General features: G+C 34.0%; 3 protein-coding genes across 5 annotated transcripts in view; 2 read left to right on the top strand and 1 right to left on the bottom strand.

Moving 5' to 3' along the window:
• The first annotated feature begins 902 nt into the window (after nt 1-902).
• On the top strand, nt 903-11546 carry LOC111638123 (inositol polyphosphate multikinase-like). Its single transcript, XM_023383767.1, has 4 exons — nt 903-961; nt 1149-1324; nt 10704-10785; nt 10856-11546. Exons 1-4 carry the CDS (start codon nt 919-921, stop codon nt 11359-11361), a joined length of 807 nt encoding a protein of 268 aa, XP_023239535.1. The 5' UTR covers nt 903-918; the 3' UTR covers nt 11362-11546.
• Nucleotides 11547-15422: 3876 nt separating this feature from the next.
• Nucleotides 15423-22068, top strand: part of LOC111638112 (putative RNA-binding protein Luc7-like 2) — a 75686-nt gene continuing 69040 nt past the window's right edge. Inside the window, exon 1 of one of the 2 annotated variants that reach the window (XM_023383757.1) lies at nt 15423-15640. In XM_023383757.1, the coding sequence (XP_023239525.1) occupies nt 15580-15640 (61 nt within the window). In that variant the 5' untranslated portion in view covers nt 15423-15579. The remainder of the gene's footprint in view (nt 15641-22068) is intronic. The other variant, XM_023383758.1, reaches the window with a different exon arrangement.
• LOC111638111 (guanine nucleotide-binding protein G(q) subunit alpha-like) lies at nt 18484-20556 on the bottom strand. Of its 2 annotated transcripts, none has more exons than XM_023383755.1 (2): nt 20438-20556; nt 18484-20147 (listed from the first exon to the last, which is right to left on the bottom strand). In XM_023383755.1, exon 2 carries the CDS (start codon nt 20132-20134, stop codon nt 19073-19075), a length of 1062 nt encoding a protein of 353 aa, XP_023239523.1. In that variant the 5' UTR covers nt 20135-20147; nt 20438-20556; the 3' UTR covers nt 18484-19072. The 2 variants fall into 2 exon arrangements, with proteins under 2 accessions (XP_023239523.1, XP_023239524.1); XM_023383756.1 differs by having other exon boundaries at nt 20238-20540.

The following is a 22068-nucleotide window of genomic DNA, read 5'->3' as shown; positions in this document are numbered from 1 at the left end:
ACGGGGACAATTACTTTTGATATTTTTTTTTATGCTTCTTGTGTCTTTAAACTTTTTCCAAGTGTAATTTACAGTTCTTAATGACATTCCAACTGCTCTTAGATTTTTTCCATTTTGTAGCAGCTTTATAAATTTTCTCACATTGTTACTAAATTTTTTGATTGTGGCCATTGTTTAAACAAAGACAGGTAAAATATTGCTGTTTATTTAGAAAATGATACAAGCACAACTCTTAAAACTAATAGTTTTTTCCATTCAAATTACGTGCAGCTGATGTACAGAATGAAAGGACCACCACTGCTCTGTCCATTTATGCCTTGGATTCAGACATAGAGCTGGGTTTTAGTCAGGCAAGAATTAACTGCACCACCCAACATGCACACCACCTCAGGTAGTTAGAGGCTACGAGCATATACATAGCTAGCCTTAGCAGTAATAACTGCATCAATCACAAAGAAGGGATAACTCTATCAGTAGCGTGGCAGGTGCTTATGGACAAAAATCTATGAATACCATCAATCACTGGAGAGTGCATGCACAAGGAGACGTAATCAGGAAACACATGTTCAAATTTCAAATTTGTTTTCTTTGATCGGCATTCCATCAGAAATTCAATGTTACCCGAGGAAGAACCTTTTTGGTTCGAAAACGTTAGTAACAAACTATTTATTTTTTTCATTTTTGTCATCGTGGGGGAACACACCAGTAACAAGTTTGAAGATTTTGTTAATTTACTTCACTCTGGTGTTGAGTTAATGATGATTTAATATTATAATAGTTGGGAATGTAAAAGCTTGTATTTGAAGACTGGTTTTGCATTAATTTAAACATGTGTTATAATCAAATATCATATATTTTTTTTATTTATAAATGTGTGTATTGTGCTCGCATTCTTTTTTCCTTACTAGGCAAAGAAGAATGCGAAAGATCATCTGTTTTAAAGATAGAAAGTTGTTAACGGGTGAGTGCATATGAAAGATTTAAAATACCTAGGAAGCAGTACTTTAAATGCTTGCCATGTGGCCAACAGAATTCTTATAGTAGATGATCTACTCTATGCTTTGATTCAGAAAGATGCATAAAATTTTTTAATATATAAACTTTGTTAAGAAAACTGATAATTACATGATAAATTGTATTTTTAATAGGAATCAAATACCTTTGTATAGATGATGTTACGGAAGCCTTTGTCAAACCTTGCATTTTGGATATAAAGGTCGGACCTTGTACTTACGATCCTGAAGCATCTCCTGAAAAAATACTTCACGAGACTATCAAATATCCAATCAGTACAATTACTGGATTTCGAATTTTAGGCATGAGGGTAAATATATTTTTCTATTCATATTTAGAATAAATAATAATATATCATTTATTCTTTAATTTTAATGAATACAGAAATTCTATTTGTGTATTTATAAAATTATATATTATAGTCGTCTTTCAATATTGTAATTTGGATGAAGTTTTTATGGTCGACAAATTAAAGCACTTTTGTTATTGTGCAGATGTTAGCAGTTGTGTTGTTGTTGCATGTGTAGACTGGACATGGGAATGTTGACAGAAAATCCAATACATTTTTGGTCAGTTTTACATTGTGGACATTGTAGAGGTGGCTTCTATTTGTGCTCTTTTAACTCATTAGAAAATAGACTATGAGAACTACACAAAATGTGCTTCAGTGTGAGAATGAAATGAAATTGTGATTCCATTTCATTTATTTTTGACTTTGCTCTGTGGGTTGTAATATCAAAACAATTAACCACTTCTTGATTTTTGCAAGACCAACTTATTAGTTTACACATAAATACAATGAACAATTACAAATGTTTGTAGATATTGGTCTTCATTGGCAAAATTCTTCTGCAACTTCCAAAAGGTGAGGAAAACAACAAAATAAAAGATGAAGAATTATATTCGTTCTTTTTTTAGCAGACACTGACTTACAGATGATTTCTTCTTTCCCCCTTCAGCCAAAAGAAGAAAGAAAAATATCACTTTTACAAAGATATTGAATTACTGGTAACAAAGTATTACAGGGTGCTAAGAGGACTTTTTTCTATATTCGTTGTGGGCTTAGCCAGGATGATAGGAGACAGTGACCAAGTAACCAGGACCATTCATGAAAAGTTTCTTGCTCAGATTTGTCCCAGATCTCATAGAGTGCCAATGCCCGAACAACCTTTGCCATGCTACTTTTTGGGAATGAACAATGTTCACATTCACCTTTAAGTAATGTATCTATCCTACAGTGAGCAATGTTCTTAAGTCTGTATACTGTGTGTATATATATATATAGCCCTGGTTTTATTTTATTCATTTATTTATTTTTTAAAACTGTTTCTGTTGACATTAAGAGGGCCTCCATTAGCAAGCCCATTATGAGTTTGGTCAGGCCCACAGGCGACTGGATGGTGAGGGACAGAGCTCAACATATCCAGGTGGGCCACCCCCTGAAAAATTTCTGGGGATTTTTGGACCTGTCCAGATTCGAACCTGGGTCTCCCAGAGCGGTAGGCTGCCACCTCGACCACTTGGCCATCTGGCCACATGGCCCACCAGTGGCCTAGCAGTCTTCGTACCCTGAACACTGGGAGTTCGGTCATGGGTTCGCGCCTCGCTCGGATGGACTGGCCACGTGGCGTTTTCCAGATTTTCTCCACGTCTAACGCCTTAATAGGGGCCAGTTTCCCTTAAAAGACATCCCAGAAGGCATCCTCCTAGGCAGATTGCCCAAGTGTTGCGTTGCCATAACTTAAATTAATTAAATTAACAAACAACCATCTGGCCACTATAATAGCTCTGGTTGTAAGGATATGTCTTTATGAGTGGTAACACTGGGAGTGACCAGTCTGATGACAAAATCCTCTCTTACAATCTTATAATCTTATAATGGAATTGTTATCAGTACGCACGATTTCATCCGATCACACTGGGCGAATTTAGTCGTTGCATTATTGTGACTGTTCACCGTTTTGTGATATCATCATCTCTATACACACCCGAATTTGAACTTAATGTGTAGGTACTGTACATTGTAATGGCAAAACAGTGTTTTAACAATTTGTTGACAGGGTACGTGTAGCCTTACTGTATTTTGAAAATTTATTTTTTGGCGTTATTTTACGAATTTCCTTCTTTCCAATTGTTAGACATCGATTGCTTACAATGAAAATGGACTGTAACACAAATTCACAATATTTGCAAAATAAAACAATATTTATTTGTTTAACTCTTAAATCATGGTTAGGATTCCTTTTGAATTCAGTACAACGAAACAAGATTGCAACGACAGCAACAGAGGGTGACTCACTCAAAACGCGTGTCTAAGTGCCCTCTCACAATAAAAATTTTTCGTATAATAATAATAATAGTTTACACACCAATTTTTGTCATCCGTAATGAAATTTCTGTTATGTTATATGTGGACAATGGTATCATTTTTATGAAATTACAGTATATAAATGGAGTGTCCGTAAACCTTTAAGCAACAAACGGTGTATTAGTAAAAATATAAATAATAATAGAATCTTTTTCCTTATGCAGAAGCATCCAATTTGTCTCTAGAGACACGACCACTTGTTAATTCACTGAGTCGTATTTTGAATAAAGGGCTGTTCATAAATCCCTACTTGATTTCGAAAATTAATTGCACTCGAGCTATTGAAGTTATATGAATGAGATATGTTAAAAGAAAGAACAATTGTGTTTTATTTACTTAGAGTTGTTCGACGTGTCCTACTCTCACAACACTGCAAACGACAATCCCGCATTCTGTTTTAGCTCTCATACGTCTCAATTCATCCGTGTCGACAGCAGAGACCGTCCGGACAATTTTCATTTAAAGGCCCGGTAGATCAGATGGCACACAACATACCTACGGTACACATGATCCGTGAAGTAACCCCATAAGAAAAATCACTGTTAAACCAAGGACGGGGGAGACAGAGAAAATAACAGAAAAATTTGCAGACACGCAGCCAATCCATTTGTCTGGAAAGTTCTGGTCGAGATAAATACGAACGGCGTGGACGGACATCGTTTTTCCGGAAAATGAAGTCCACTCTATTTTTGTTATTGCGGCATTAGCTAGTGCCGTCACGTGACCGTTGGGCGAAAACTTGCACCACTGCTTAACATTTGAAAAAATCTTTGAGTGTTTCTTTTAACGGGCGTACGCTCCCGTAACTTCGATAATTAAATACAATTAATTTTTGAAATTGGTAGGGACTTACGAATAACCTGTATTCATTTACGAAATATAGTCTTTATAAATTAATTACTTGGCTTTGTTCCCTTGTCTCCATTATAGATTATTTGTAACAAAACTTTTGCGACTTTAGCAGGATGACCGAACGGCCGAGGTGGCAGCCCACCGAGATCAAATCTGGACAGGTCGAAAAACTCCCAGGAATTTCTCGACTGGTGATTCATCCAGATACGTTCTACGTTCACACGTTTTTTTTTTTGCATTACATAAACTAAACGGGAGCATGGGAAAAACACTTTTGTAAATTAAAATTAGACGAAGATAGAAGTAGGGTTTGTCGTTTTTTAAAACCGGTTTTTTGAAAAAAATTATATATAATTTGAAAACCGAGTTTTCCCAATTAAAAATACTGGATTTTGAGCATAGACTTAAAAGATAAAAATTAAATAATTATTTGATATATTGACACAAAATTTCCTCTGTCATAAAACGGGAATATTGTTAAATAATGAGTTTCATAAAACTAACTACAAAAACAAATCTCCCTACACCTAAAATGTGTCCAGTTCAATAGGGAGAAATCTTGCAACAACCGAAAAACGTCTGGCAATACTGGCGATGGGTGCGACGTTCGTGTGTGTCCCTCCCAAGATCAAACTAACTTAGTCCACTTTTTCAGTTAGTCGAAGTTTGTGGCGTTGTGATACGTCTTTTAGTTAGTAAAAACAGAAACCATGTAAGTACATTTCAGTGTTTATACTAATATTTTTAAACTTTTTATTCCATTAAAATACAGTCAAACTTAAATATTACTGTGAGGCCCTGGGCTGGGATGAAAAACCTTCTTTTAACCATATCCAAAGACGAATTTTGATCTTTATGATTGATTAAAATTAAGGGAACTAAATTATAAAGGAAAAGGGGAAAAATAAAATTATTTTAATATTAAAACCACGCGGTAAAAAAGGAGATTTTTAAATTTAAATTTTTTATAAGATGACGAACAAAAAAGGAAATGTTAGTTAAGGTACAAGGTTCGTTCAACAATTGTATTAATAAACAGTTTTTTCTTAGGAACTGATCTGGTCCAGTTTCGCCTGGTAACAGAGAAAGGGTAACAGAGAAATTGGTTATCAAATATTTATTTGATAACCAATAAATTAACGATTTTCAAGACCACAAGATATTTAAGCCCGATAGAAGTTTGAGTCGTTGATTGATTAAAATATTTTTAATACAATCTTTTAGACCAAAATAAGTCATAAGTTTGGAATAACTTCAAAAACGTTGAAAAAGACAAGGCGTGCCGTAATTATTAGCGAGGTCGAGGCCGAAGTTTTAAACGCGAAAACGTGTATTGTACGTCGGATGTTCAGCGCCGCTTTCCTGTAAGCCTAGAAGTTTGGGAAGTCAGTGGAATCATGCTCGACATTCCAAACACCATTGTCAAACTTCTGGGCTTATAGGAAAGCGGCGCTGAACATCCGACGTACAATACACGTTTTCGCGTTTAAAACTTCGGCCTCGACCTCGCTATTGTCATAAAATGTTGAGTTGCAAAAGTTCATCTATGAGTAACCTCCATAATCATTCGAAAGCAGTCCATAAAATAATCGACAAGAAACCTGAACCGATCGAAAAACAAGAATTATCTGATCCCGATCCATCATCATCCTGTCTACAAATACAAACCAGCATTTTTAATTTTATGAAAAAGAGTAGTATAGAAGAAATTGTTTCAAAACTTGCTGCCATTGATGGATTGTCCATTAATAGCATTACAGCAAGCTCGTTCATACGAGAATCTTTGCAACAACGGAGATATTTCTTAACCACAAAACAACTGGAGTAATGGAACTTATACATTTTATGAAACTGCCAAATTCGAAACCGTAGAAGAATTGTATTGTATGAAGAAGGATGGGAAAAATTTTCTATAACTAGATGAATGGACTAACAAGAGGAATTGCAGATATTTGAATAACAGCATTTTGAAAAAAATTTTAATTTAGGATTAGTTTTCGTAGCTAGTTCTTGCGATGCTAAAACAGAATTAAAACTGGTTTCTGAGAGGCTACAAATTTTTAACTCGACATAGTTGCAGAACAAACGATGGTGCTGCTGTTGTGAAAAAATTTGGCCAAATATCGCTTATAATTAATCAACTATGCTATTCACACGCCATACACTTAGCAGTTACTGATGTATTGTATAAAAATAAAAAACTTGCTGAAACTGATGTAAATGTTACATGCGAGGAATCGGAAAATGACACGTCTGAGGATTCCCAGGATGACTTTGACCAGCGAAGTTCTCTCGATCTTGATGATTGTAGATTGTGTTATCAGACAAATATGAACAATCGATTTACCAAATCAGAAAAATTTGCAATGTTTTTAGAAAACCTCTCGTAAGAAATAGCGTTCTCCAGAATTATGAAAAAAACAGAAAAGCGGAAAGGAATTAAGTCGTAATTCTTGACTGCCAAACGAGATGGAGTAGTTTAGAGGCCACGATAGAAAGATTTGTACACTTAAAAGAATGTGTTGTTGACAAAACTATGTCTTGTTTATAAAATCGTACTGTGTTATCAGCTGAGAGGTACGAAGGAGTACAGTACGTGTCGGGAGTTGCAATTTGGCACAGAGTATTTGGTTCTCAAATAATGCGCGCACAAAATAAACCACACTCGTCGGTACTCGGGACCGAGAACCCAGTCAAAATAGAAAACGGCGACGCGCTCTACAAACAGGCGGTAGTGCGAAATTTGCGCGTGCGTTGGTGGTTGGGAAGTTGGAAATACGAATGTTGCTAAATCGAATCCTTGAAAAAACCCATTTACCTGTCCCATGTTGTTCGACATTGCTGACCTTGACCGGAAATATCTCGTTTTGAAAGTAGATGGCGCTAGTGTTATAATTTTATATTAAAACTAATTTCCGAAATATAATGTTTTTTCGTTTTACGTTTATTAATATATATATATATATATATATTGTTTGTGCAAAATAAATAATTTCGGACGATACGATAGCCAGGATTATTTTTTTCAAAAACGGGACATTTTCGTTAGGCATAGACAAAAATTCAACCAGGGGCGACACGCAGCGTTGAGAAATTTCGACATTGGATAGGTTAGTTTCACGGAAAATGTATCGCGTTCAAAAGCAGCGATACCAAAGAAGATTGAAGAATGAGAACGAGACCCGTCTTGAGCGTCAGTGATTCCTCTTAGTAGTGAGACTCCGAGACATAATCTTGTCGTTTTACTTGTTTTAACTTTGAATGACATCCACGTGGAACGAAGCACAGTATTGGAAAATTGTAGAGCTCCTTTTAATAACGTTTTATGACCAATACCTTAAGCAGCCGATGCCTTAGGACGACAAGATGCAAATCTTGTCGTCCTGTTTATTAACGAGTGAAGGCGTGTTTGAATTTCTGTTAATTTTAAAACAAATTAGTTGCGAGTCGTTACACGCTGTAGAGGTACGACAAACGGGATTAGTAACACTTGTTCGTTTTCAAAATCCACAAGACGTACAGCGTATTTCTTTCACTAGCTGCAAAATCCGATATAATTTAAATTATCTCGATTACATCCAAATTGTTCTACGGAAGACGACCGCGAAGAAGAAAATCGAGCCCTAGCTTTAAAAAATGTTAAGGAAAAATCGATACATAAATATCTTCAAGAACTTGGTCCAGCCCAAGACACAAAAAAGGAGATTTTAGTATTAGAGGATACAAACGGATGAAAGAAAAAATTTAGATTTATTACTTAATGCTTTAAAGACGATTAAACCTAGCCCAGTAGCGAGTAAGAGAGTTTTTTTCTATTTCTGGCAATTTTGCACACGGTTTAGCGATAGATCTATAGACGTTCTTTGCTTTCTAAAATCGTATTTTCTTTGCAAATATAAGAAATAAAATAATAATTTGTAGGCATTCATTGTTGTTCGTTTTCTATGGAGTCAATTATATAGTTTAATGTGATAATGTAGCATTTTGTTTTGTGTACACAGTAGACGTCGGTCGGTTTTATTTTATATTTTTGAAATTTTACAAATATCAAATAAATTAAAAACTTTTAAAATAAGTTATAAGTATCCCTTCGACTATCTCCATTTTGGGGGTGAACATTCGAAAACCGGTTTTTGTATAGACCTTAGATAAAAGAAAGCCTTTCTGTCAAACTTTATCAGCCGATTGCGGAGGCAACGTTTAGAGACCGACGGCGGTTTACAGATCGGGTAGACCGCTTTTAAGAAAAAGTTCATTGCAGAGAGGGCGTTTCTCGCCCGCCACAACGTACACAGCGATTAGAAACAAGTTACTCGACCTATTTTCTAGACTCACTCGACAGCGGGTTTAGAGGGCTTTTCGATTCGAGTGGTAGCTTTGTTCGTGGAAAAGTTTAGATAAAAACGGATATCGTTCCTTCGATAAATGTTGTAAACGGTAGGAATCGACAAAATTATTCATTAATTAATTGCTGGGAGCAAAAACAACAGAATGAAATACTTTAAATTAGTTTTAAATGTTCCAGTTTCGATATTCAAATGGGTGAAGACTTAAAACTTCATTCAAATCAGATGCATTTATTTACAATTCGAGTATCGCGTCGGTTATAAAACGTTAATGCAAACGAGTTAATAATTACAGAAATCTGTTTATAGATATAAAAGAATGTAATATTAATAATAAAATATTTAAAATTATTCATTTCGACAGTAATAAGATGTCGAAATAATTCCTTAAAAATCTATTTCGAATTCGGTATAAATTTTCTAAAATTGGATTTGTTCGTATTTTAAACCGTATCGGCGACGAAATTAAATATCGAAATAGAAAGGGATTGTCGTTAATTGCCGAACGATGGTTTTGACGGCCTTAAGATTTCATTTCCGAAAGCTTTCAGAATATAGCTTGGCCATCATTTCTGACGTCACAAACAAATAATCCGAATGGCCGAACGACTGCTAAAGCGGAAGTAAGAGCCAATGTTTTGCCGAAGTTCGTTTAGAGAACGGTCGGAAATAGACGATCGTCGACTTTGCAACGCATTTTAAACCGCGGTTCGGGCAGCCAACGTCTGTAGGCCGTTCTGTTTGATAAACGTCGTTTAACGTAAACTCTGTCTCTGCAATCGGCTGTATATGTATAGTAAACCTTCAAAACGGTTTGCGAGAGGTGATAAGAAAGTTCCTAAATGAGGGAAATTACGCATATAAACTAAATTTACTCCCACAACTGGGCTAAATTTGGATATAATGATTATAAATTAGAAATGAATTTGGCAGTAGAGTGAGGCGTTAGGTGCCATCTCGTATTAAAGTTAATAATTACAGTATAATTAATTAATTTTAGATTAATGGTTGTGGGAGTGTATTTGCTTAATATCGGGTTTCGATTGGCGTGTACTGTACATTTATATAAACTAAATTTAATTATTTTCATAAAGAATTAAATAAGTATGTTTATAAAAATTTACTAAACGGTAGACAATAGCGCCCCGATGGCAGCCTACTGTTCTGGGGAACCCGGGCTCGAATCCGAACGGATCGAAAAATCCCGAGGTAATTTTCGGGGGGTGGTCCGTTCCTCGCCACCCGGCAGCCCCATTGCGGGCCTGGCGAACCCATAATGGGCTCGCAAAGAGAGGTCCTCTTAGTGCCCACAGGGCGAAAAGAGTTAAAAAAAATATCGTCAGATAGAAATATCAACTTGGACTTTATTTATTCTGTTGTTTATTTTATAACAAACCGATTACTAAGCAACATAACTTTTCGTTTAAAATATTTTTATTTGTACTACATTATAAAATATCAATTTAAACGACTGAAAGTTTTCATTTCAATTCTTTCAAATTTTAATTAAAGTACAGTACGTTTTCAATCAGCAAGCAGCATATTATAACAGATTTACTGTTGTTATACAACTCGTCAGCAAACAAACTTTACCACAGATTGGTACCGCTTGAATGTAATTACAAACATTATTAAACCATCGAAAAACTCACTTTTTTACTCAAAATTCATTTGTAAGTCGAAAAACTGAATGATAGTGCGAGCATAGATTTTATTTCGAAATTGAAAATCCGAAACTTCTTTAATGACGATTAATAGCGTGCAGAACAAAGATATTTTCATTTGCCCCACGAAGAACTGCATGCGGCGAATAATGTTCTATTTACTATACGCAGTTTTCATCCTTTCTATCATTTCTATATTGACGATTTTGGGCATTATAGTACTGTAATATGGCTAGATTTTACTTACAAAGCGCATCGTCTGTGTTTTTCTGTTAAGAGGGACATTACTGTTTATGGAAAAATCTTACCCATAAATTTAAATTACCAAATATTACAACTAGAAATGTAATTTAAAACAAAGGGACCACGTATCGACCGATTGCCCCCAGTGGAGAGCCGGCATTGGGATTTTTAAGGAGATCTTTAATATACCGTTAAGAATAGTTGTGTATTTTTCAGATTTTTTGTCACTCCACCGGTAAAGTTTTGTATTTCGATAAACATTACGGGAGGCAGCAGACTCCCGAGACGATAGCCGACGGTAGGTGCTTTCGTCTTTCTTAACGCCGAATCTAGTGGAAGACACTTAATTCTTTTTGTTTACATTTCAGCCTTGTTCTTGTATCTGAACAAATCGTACGAAACTGCCGTTCACGCCATTTTGTGCGGTTTCCTGCACAAGTTGCACGCCATCGAGAATTGGTTTAAAGTACAAAGGACTTTCGCCTTCTACTCCAGTTCGCTGTTGTTCGTCTACGAGGGCGACAGAAGCGTGTGGGACCGCTGCAACCGGGAAATCGGTGCCATAAACAAGCTGACTTTTATACCGAATTGCAAGGAAGAGAACGCGACGGAAACCATTTCCCGTTCCAATTTAAATTCGCCGAGCGCGGGCTCGGAGTGTCGGGCCGGATCCTGCTCGGTGTGCGGACTGTCTTCGGAGGTGTGCGGCGCCATCCGCCGAAGGAACGACCACCCCCCGACTCTGTTCGACGTTCGCATGATCGACTTCGCTCACGTCTTTCCCTCGGACAAGGCCGACCAGAATTACCTGTTTGGCCTGAAGAGAGTGGTCGGGTACCTGAAGGTGCTGCAGGTCAGGATCTGGAGGCAGTGACGCTTTCACAGTACAAAATATTAATTACCGAATCCGAAAGCCGCGTTAATCGATATTTTAAAATTCTCTCCCACAAAAAATATGCAAATCGGCAATAAACGTAACCATAGCGGTTTTCTAACGGACTTTTCGGAAATATTTTCTATTTTAACTTATTAAAAATAAATTAACGAATTTTATTTATCCTCCCTGGTTTAAGTGTCCTTATTTATTCGATTCTACCCACGGGAGACGTATTCCGCCGCCGGTCCGAGTAAATGTTTTTGCCATAAAAGCTCAATTTCTACGCTAAATTCGCCCGGTGGTTGGAAACTTGACGTGGCCTGCAGCGACCGGGCCGTAATCGGTAAACAAAGAATAATCCAGAAATTAGCGGTAAGGTGTTAAATTTCACGACCGTGACCCGTTGGTGATAGGCGGAATACGGACGTTACGTAAACGGAGGAGTTTCGTCTTGGCCGAAAGAACAGATACGGGCGTGGCACGTCCACTTTCTTTCCGCCGTTCCGGATATTCGCCCGCAAATTCTATGAATTAATTTCTCTCGCTCCATCTTTCCCAAACACTAAAATAGAACGTATCGTTGGCGCCATAAGCGCGGATGCGCTACGTATATCAACAATACGTCGAATAAAAGAATGCGCGTTCTTTAATTCGGTACGAACGTTGGATTATTAAAGCGCAATTTACACGTATATTAAAAGTTTTTCGGCCGACATAAAAAATGCTACGGCTCCACCCGCCGTACTGCGGGGGCGACGTAGCCGCGATAACGTTTCGAGGTTTTGTATGGGTGAAGGAGATCCTAACTGGCAAATATATGTCGAAGTTGTACAAAAATGCAAAATTCCTCAAAGCTTAGTTCACACTGAGCGAATTTGACTCTACAACCGGAAGCCATTGCGAATTTTAAGCAGCCAATCATTGGCCAGCGAGTAAAAAACAAAATGGTATTTATTGATGCCGGGTGAGAGAAATATTAAAAATCTATTGCGGGAGAAAGTTTCTGTAGCCGTCTGGAAAACGACAACTAGCGGGAATACGATTGGAGACTGTTCCGAACCTGGAAGCCATGGGCTCTGACGTGTTTTTCGCCTTCAGTGCGAGTTATTTCGGAGAAATTCATTTTTAATGTACCGTTCGTTGACTCCAATTTAAGGAAGGAAAGTGACTGGCAATCTTTTCTTCCGTTATAATGGAAATCGTTCCCTCGGTTATTTGTATTAAACTATTCGAGTAATTAACATATGGGCTAAGCGTGCCGTTTTAACAAATCTAATATCGTTTTTAAGATATTTTATAAAAGCATTTGTATCTCGGTTCTAGAAAAAGGCCTATAATTTATTCGTAAATTGTAAAAATGGACAATAACAATGCTCGGTGCGCGTAGACAATGGGATTTTTGAAAAAGCATCTCCGATGATTTCCATTGGACGTAAGTTTTGGTACGACTCGATCTAGTTTCTTGTCTTCGCCGGGGTAACGGGATAAGTCGCTCTCGTCGGCGGGGTTAATCATTGCTTTGAAATTAAAATATTTTTAATGTACAGTAATGCTATGTACGCTACGCCACGTGGCAAAATAACATTGGTTGGACCCAAGGACNACTAGATGAGTGGACTAACAAGAGGAATTGCAGATATTTGAATAACAGCATTTTGAAAAAAATTTTAATTTAGGATTAGTTTTCGTAGCTAGTTCTTGCGATGCTAAAACAGAATTAAAACTGGTTTCTGAGAGGCTACAAATTTTTAACTCGACATAGTTGCAGAACAAACGATGGTGCTGCTGTTGTGAAAAAATTTGGCCAAATATCGCTTATAATTAATCAACTATGCTATTCACACGCCATACACTTAGCAGTTACTGATGTATTGTATAAAAATAAAAAACTTGCTGAAACTGATGTAAATGTTACATGCGAGGAATCGGAAAATGACACGTCTGAGGATTCCCAGGATGACTTTGACCAGCGAAGTTCTCTCGATCTTGATGATTGTAGATTGTGTTATCAGACAAATATGAACAATCGATTTACCAAATCAGAAAAATTTGCAATGTTTTTAGAAAACCTCTCGTAAGAAATAGCGTTCTCCAGAATTATGAAAAAACAGAAAAGCGGAAAGGAATTAAGTCGTAATTCTTGACTGCCAAACGAGATGGAGTAGTTTAGAGGCCACGATAGAAAGATTTGTACACTTAAAAGAATGTGTTGTTGACAAGACTATGTCTTGTTTATAAAATCGTACTGTGTTATCAGCTGAGAGGTACGAAGGAGTACAGTACGTGTCGGGAGTTGCAATTTGGCACAGAGTATTTGGTTCTCAAATAATGCGCGCACAAAATAAACCACACTCGTCGGTACTCGGGACCGAGAACCCAGTCAAAATAGAAAACGGCGACGCGCTCTACAAACAGGCGGTAGTGCGAAATTTGCGCGTGCGTTGGTGGTTGGGAAGTTGGAAATACGAATGTTGCTAAATCGAATCCTTGAAAAAACCCATTTACCTGTCCCATGTTGTTCGACATTGCTGACCTTGACCGGAAATATCTCGTTTTGAAAGTAGATGGCGCTAGTGTTATAATTTTATATTAAAACTAATTTCCGAAATATAATGTTTTTTCGTTTTACGTTTATTAATATATATATATATATATATATTGTTTGTGCAAAATAAATAATTTCGGACGATACGATAGCCAGGATTATTTTTTTCACAAACGGGACATTTTCGTTAGGCATAGACAAAAATTCAACCAGGGGCGACACGCAGCGTTGAGAAATTTCGACATTGGATAGGTTAGTTTCACGGAAAATGTATCGCGTTCAAAAGCAGCGATACCAAAGAAGATTGAAGAATGAGAACGAGACCCGTCTTGAGCGTCAGTGATTCCTCTTAGTAGTGAGACTCCGAGACATAATCTTGTCGTTTTACTTGTTTTAACTTTGAATGACATCCACGTGGAACGAAGCACAGTATTGGAAAATTGTAGAGCTCCTTTTAATAACGTTTTATGACCAATACCTTAAGCAGCCGATGCCTTAGGACGACAAGATTTGCATCTTGTCGTCCTGTTTATTAACGAGTGAAGGCGTGTTTGAATTTCTGTTAATTTTAAAACAAATTAGTTGCGAGTCGTTACACGCTGTAGAGGTACGACAAACGGGATTAGTAACACTTGTTCGTTTTCAAAATCCACAGGACGTACAGCGTATTTCTTTCACTAGCTGCAAAATCCGATATAATTTAAATTATCTCGATTACATCCAAATTGTTCTACGGAAGACGACCGCGAAGAAGAAAATCGAGCCCTAGCTTTAAAAAATGTTAAGGAAAAATCGATACATAAATATCTTCAAGAACTTGGTCCAGCCCAAGACACAAAAAAGGAGTTTTTAGTATTAGAGGATACAAACGGATGAAAGAAAAATTTTGGTTTTTTTCTTTATTGTTTTAAGGCGGTTTAACCTTGGCCCGTTGGGGGTTAGGGGGTTTTTTTTCTATTTCTGGCAATTTTGCACACGGTTTAGCGATAGATCTATAGACGTTCTTTGCTTTCTAAAATCGTATTTTCTTTGCAAATATAAGAAATAAAATAATAATTTGTAGGCATTCATTGTTGTTCGTTTTCTATGGAGTCAATTATATAGTTTAATGTGATAATGTAGCATTTTNGAATATTAAAAGCGAAAACTAAACACGTGCACACCCTTCTCTATGTAAACAGAGAGGTCAGGACACGTGCTGACGTCACTAACTTGCCATTCCTGGCTAACACTGTAGAATAGGGATCTGGCTATCCTTGTAGTATATAGTCCTTGAGGATGACCGGGGCTCCCGTCCATTACCCCGGCGGTTTTTACCGATCACGATGGATAGGGCAGAAAGAGTTTTAAAATAACACGTAACACGGCTATCTTTGCTGGAATAAATAAATAAATATTTCTAACAGAAAATTAAAAGATAAAATAAAGAAAGGATTTTTTAATATTTTACAACAAAAATATATTTTTCGTAACTAAACATAATCTCGACGTACAGAAAATGCAGTAGTTAAAATTTCTGGGTTCGTAGCTATGAACGTCATCATCAATCGAAAGCATCGAAGAGCCATTTTGGTTTTGTGTGAGTTTATTATCGGATAGATTTTTGGAATGTATCATTAGAAATTTCTAGATTATTTACATTTAATTAAGGAACTTAATTCACATTTATAATGTCGGCTCAAGAGCAAATGAGACAAATGTTAGATCAATTAATGGGAACAGGAAGAGATGGTAAATATCCTATTTAGTATATTAATAATAATGATAATAAAAGACTTATTTTTGTGTTTATCTGATTTTTTTCATTAAACAATGATAATAGTTTCTGAATGAGCTGAGATTTTTTCAAATAATTTTATATGTATATTGAAATAGAATTATGTACAAAACAATTTTTACAAATGATTTTTATTTATTTATGTACAAAACTCTAAACTTTAGTTTATTGCTTAATTTCATTATTAACATATTTCTATTTAAATTCATTACATTGGTATTTCATTAGTTTATTGATAATGAAGATTAAATTCCCAAGAAATAAAAAAGCAATAATCTTCCCAAAAATCTGGTTCCTCGACTGCATGGTTCTGTCAGTTTTGTAATTTCCACCCCCATTTTTAAATATTGAATTGGGTTACCGTCTGTTTGCGTGTGTGTTGATACCCGAAACTATCTTGCTAACTATTTATTTACTTTAATTCCTGGCAGATCCGAAGATTCGACTGATTCCGAAGAAAGAGATAAATGGTTTTACGGTCTACATTCTTTTATAATTATAGATTCTTTCGGTGTTGTTGGTGTATTATATATGCCAAAAACATTGCGAGTGACGAGTTTGAAATTTACTCGGTGTGGGTGTTGCAAATGTTTGTAAGGTTATATCTTGGCAAGTGTAATCGATAGAAACCAGGTGTTTTGGGAATGTTTTATGTGTACACTGAGTTTGCTTGAATAATTCTAGTTTCATCCTGTTCTAGTTTTTGTATAATCTCTGTAAATTTTTAAAATACAAAAATAATTTGCTTAAATTTTTAAATAAGTAAAATGTGGTTGGGTAATAATTTCTCAAATATAATTGTGTGGATAGATAGTTTTAACAAATCTTAATTTATTAGTATGCTTTTAGATTAATTTGAATGTTGGCCTAATAAAAGTTAATGTTTATCGAAATTGCTAATTATGTTATTACGTCGATCGAGTAAAGACCAAAATATCGTTAAATGACTAAAATTTTTCTATTTAGAGAACTTTAAAATTGCGGGTAATATATTTACATAGACACGCATTAGGAAAAATAAATAAAATGAGAGAATCTGAGGAAAGTGAATTGGAAAAAATTGGCCAATAGAGGTGAGTTCCTTGTTTGGTCAGCTGATTTACATGTTATGTATTGCTTTGAACATATGAATCAGGATATAATAGGAAATCTAACATTTATTGGCACAAATATTAACACAGTATGCAATGCAATTTGGAATTTATCAAAATGCAATTTAAATGCTGATCTAAGATAAGATTTTTGAGTAGGAAATTATACAATATATGAGAAGTTTTGTGATATTAAAAAAAAAACAGAGCAAAATTAAATATCTGTTTGTGAAATGCTTATGAATATGTTTTTTAGGAAATGTTGTTTTTTTTTTCTTTAAATGCAGTTTGTTACAATTGGATTTTAAATAGTTTTATTTTAAAATTAAAATTGTACTTTTATATAATAAATGATTTTAATTCAATCCTTACTATTCAGATTACACAAATATTCTATTGCTATGTTGCTATGACTTGAAAAAATTTGTAAGTACTGAATATTCATTCAGTACTTAGTGAATACATAAAAGATAATAAATATTTACATAAATGCTGACTAAATAACCCACAAAATTAATGGACCTTTTACTTTATTTCATTGAAAATAGGCCTAAAAGATTTAAAATTATATTAACTAACTAACTATATTACATTAGCTAATCCAAATTAAAGAAATTTTTAAAAATTTGATTGTTAACAGAAATAAAAACACTGATATTAAATATTTTAGGTTATAGAAACTGTCTATATGTTTAAGATTGGTTTCAACCTTTTGCCAGCATGAATCAGAAGATATTTCATAATTAACTTATGAAATTTGCTATATTTATTCCTAGAAAACATTCTTCTTAATAAAAATGTTTCTGCTTAGAGTTTTGCTGTATATTCAAATATATGCAAATATGTTAAGCAAAAACATTTATATTAACAGTTCTTATAGATTGTGTATGATTAGGAGTTTTTTAACATAGAATGAAGTACTGTTTTAACATACTATACGAACTCAAATAGATCCAGAGTGGGTCTATTTGTTTAAACCTGTTTGGGATGTGGATGTATTCAAATTTGTAGGTTTATTTTTTCAAAATTAGTATTTGTATGAATGTCCACAGAGGTCTTTAAACAAAAATCAAACAGTAATTTCAAAATTAACACAGACAAGAAATGTAACACAATCATTTACACAATTACGGTTTTGAATAGATTGTTTATATTAATTTAATCTGAAGTGTAACAAATATGATGCAAATAAATCCATATGTGGATTTATTTTAATGAAATTGGGTTGTGGATTTACTTGAGTTTATGGGATAATTTAACCTGTAGGTCTAATCAAGCATCTGTGGTAATTGATCTTTTTTATAAAGTGCAACTTTATCATGATAGTTTTTTAAAACAGATTTCTATTGAATGAGTTATAAAGAGTTAGTAAATTTTTAAAAATTTATCAAATAGGTTTACAGTTAAAAATTATCTTATTATAAATCATATATGGCTGTAGATAGGTTATCATACATTTTATATACATGTTATTAATAAATTTACATACTTCGTATTTCTTTTACTTTTCTTATTATTAATTATAATTACTTTTTAAATATATGCTTTAGGATGAAATTTTTGATTCATTAAGCTGACGGTGTTTTTGCTATCGTAGTAATAAAATATATATATATATATAAAACTGTCTCAAAAAGTAAACTAATCAGAGCTTCTTAACAATATCATCAATATAGAACCATAATGAAATGATGTAATCCACATTGTACGTATTCAAAATGATAATGATTTCTTTTCTCATGTTAATAAAAAATTTTTGTCATCTTTTTAGAATACAGACTATAAGAAATATCAGACAATGGCACAATTGTGCCATGTGCCCACTAGTAAAATCTAAATAAAAATAGTTCTTAATTGTCAAATCAGCACCTATAGTAAGTTTGAATACAACGTCTCATTGGGCGGAATTGTTTCTTGAATATAATTTCAGCAAATTCAATTTTGTTGTTGTTAATTTTTTAAACTAAACTTTTGGTTCTTCTATATGTTCTTGTATGTAATTTGGCACTTGTTTGGTTCTCTAAATCCAACATGAAAATGTTTCATACATAAAAAGTTTGACAACACCTGCATTTCTGAGGCACTATGCTTGGAAGCATTTAAAAGAGATGTGATCTGCAAAATGCTGCTGCCAGATGGATCAAGCAAATTTATAACTTTTGCTTTTCATTTTCTTCAGCCTCACTCTTTGGCTACATTAAGATTCAATGAAACTTTGCTAACATCAAAGTTCATAATATATATATTTTTCATATTCCTATGGCAGCAATATATTTTTTTTAAGTCACTGGACAACTACACAAGATTATACTCCCTTAAATTTGACTGCAGAATAGTGTCTTTTACTGCTGCAAACACAAACCGGATATTTTCAGTATCTGTGGCACACGTAAAATGTGGATATATCATCCGATCTTCAGCTGGATTCTGAACCAAATACATCTTAAGTATGAATTCACGTGCTGCAATATGATCTTGTTTTGGACCATCAAATTCTGGAAAATAATCAACTAAATGTGAATGCATGATCTTCTCTTTTAATAAATTTTTCTTATTCAAGAAAAGAATGACAGAAGAATTTTGAAACCAGGGATAAGTAATAATGGTTTTGAATAATGCTTTGCTTTCTTCCATTCTATTCTCATTATCAGATTCAAACAAAATTTGATCATATTCACTTAAGGCAACAAGAAAAATTATAGATGTAACATTTTCAAAACAGTGTATCCATTTTCTTCTTTCAGACCTTTGACCACCAACATCAACCATTCTGAATATAATGGAATCCAAATCAAATGGATATTCAATTATCCCAGTTGTTGGAACTCTAACACGTAAAATATCTTGTTGAGTTGGCAAATAATCAGAGGTAGATATTCTATCAAGATCATTTAAATAGTATTTAGCTGAATCTGTTAATTGATATTCTCTTCGTCTATCATAACATTCTAGAATGCCAGGATCTGCCCATAATGATTTAATTGCTTCTACATACTGATTACTGAATGTTGTTACTGTTTCATAGTCAACTGACCTAACCAATTCCGCATGTTCTGTATTTTTTTCATTTTTGTATTGTATTTGTAACAAATCCATTGCTTTTATCATGCTTTGCATGGCCATGAATATATTTTGGTATACAAGTTTAATAAATCCTCTTTTATCTTCATCAGAATAACCAGATCCATGAATAATTTTCATCTGTCTAATGAAGGTACTCTTTCCAGATTCACCTGTTCCCAGTAAAAGTAATTTAAGTTCTCTACGTGAATCTTTTTTATCTCTTTTCAATTGTTTTTCGATTTCCTGATTAATTCGTCTCTGTTCCCTCTCTTCATCGCTTAAACAACACGCCATGTTTGACTTATTTCTACAAAATAGGCAAATATACTTCCGTTCGTAATTATTTCTATATTTGTAATAAATGCGTGAAAATAATAATAAAAAATATTTAACAAACAATAATTCAGTAAAATAAAATGCGTGAAAAGATTAAAAAATTTCTCATTTTATTAGAGGAAGGCGACATCCGTATCGAGATGTTATTTTTTTTACTTTTTGGGCGTGGTGAATAACCGACAACTAATATCAAAATAATTAAAAATAATTTCCAAATAAGTTTTATTTAGCATATCACAGAAACGTAATAAAAAATAATACGATCGATAATAAAGTTTGCCGGTGGTTCGAAGATAATTTAATTACGAAACTACGAACGAAGCAGGAAGGACATTATTAAATGGAATAGCGATAAGCGTCTAACTGCAATTGATTTGAAGCGTCTAACTGCAATTGCAGGTTGATTTGTATTGTACACACTCAACCTAAAAAGAATGTAAGACAGATTTAAGATAGTTGAATGTCATTTTAGCAGCAAAAATGGACTTATGATGTGTGCTATCAATATTACCATAGTAGTGCCTGAGGAATGTGAATGGTTAAATAAAACTTTTTTGCATAATTATATATATAAGCAGCAATTTATGATATTGACAGATAATTCATTAAAGATGCATTACAGCAAAACAATAAAATTCAAATTTTACCAAATGTTTTGGTCACAAAAGTTTTATTAACTTTAGTGTTTAATAATAATAATAATAAACTTCAAAAGTTTTAGAATAGTTTTCTTCAGATACAATAGTTATGCAAATAGTACAGTACATTTAATGTGAGTAACTAGTATGAGTTTATCTAAATTAATAGTTTTGAAGTAAAGATCAGAAAGCAGTGAGTTCTGTAACTGGCAATGCATCTGCATGACAAGTGGGAGTTGTGGGTTTGAATCCTGCTTTGAAGCAATTCTTTTCTTCCAAAACCTTCTTAATTAATTATTAAATTTATCAAGAGATGGTTCTTAATGCCTACCTCTAGACCAAATTACTTGAAATTTAATTAGTAATTAGTAGCCCAATGTTAATCTGGCAATCGTTTGGCTTTAATCTAAAATTCGAGTTTATAGATGTTTATATTATAGATGTGTACATTTAACATTCTAACAGTGGTTAGAAAATACAATTGCATGAAATTCAAATACCTTAAGTAATTGTGCCTTTATTTCAAAAGTGTTTGATAAAAATTTTTCTTTTAAAATTCACTTTGAAAGCACATTATATTCTTCCCTAACTTTGTGATGTGAATTTTATAAGTTAAATGATAAATTATATCAAGAATAATATATTTCAAGAAGTTTTTCTATTGATTATAATTAGAACGAATTGAATATATAAGTGGAATATTCAACATAATTCATTTACTTGTGACTTGACACTTCCTGATAAAAACTAAGTTTTGCTTGGAACTAAATCCCAATTTTCAAGATAATTTTCCTTCATATTTTATTTATTAATTTCTTGATTGATAATCAGTTATCCAACAGCCATTTATTAGAAGAGAATAGATTGCCATCATTTTGATTTTTAGGCAGTGATCGATTTTCCTTGAAAGAGCAATTTCAAGAAATCTGATTTAATATTTGAGCAATTTTTAATCAAAAATAACTTTATAACAATTCCATCCATGAATATATTAAAAAAGTTATCAATGACATTTGTATAGTACATAATCATATTTAATATTATGCTTAAAACCAAGGCTGGGGAGTCGCATAAAAATCTATCCACTCCGACTTTTCCTTACCATCTGACTCCGACCAGGGGCGGACTTGTTACTGAAAGAGACCCGGAAATTCTGATGTCATCACATGACCTCAGAATAAAAGATTCAATAAATAGAGTTCTAATAAAGATAGAATGTCTTTTAGCTTTGGAATATAGTTTTATTTCAAAGCT

Source organism: Centruroides sculpturatus, unplaced genomic scaffold (assembly GCF_000671375.1).
Source record: "Centruroides sculpturatus isolate CEXI.00-Female unplaced genomic scaffold, Cexi_2.0 scaffold937, whole genome shotgun sequence".
Classification (NCBI taxonomy): domain Eukaryota; kingdom Metazoa; phylum Arthropoda; class Arachnida; order Scorpiones; family Buthidae; genus Centruroides; species Centruroides sculpturatus.
This window is presented reverse-complemented; position numbering and strand designations above follow the sequence as displayed.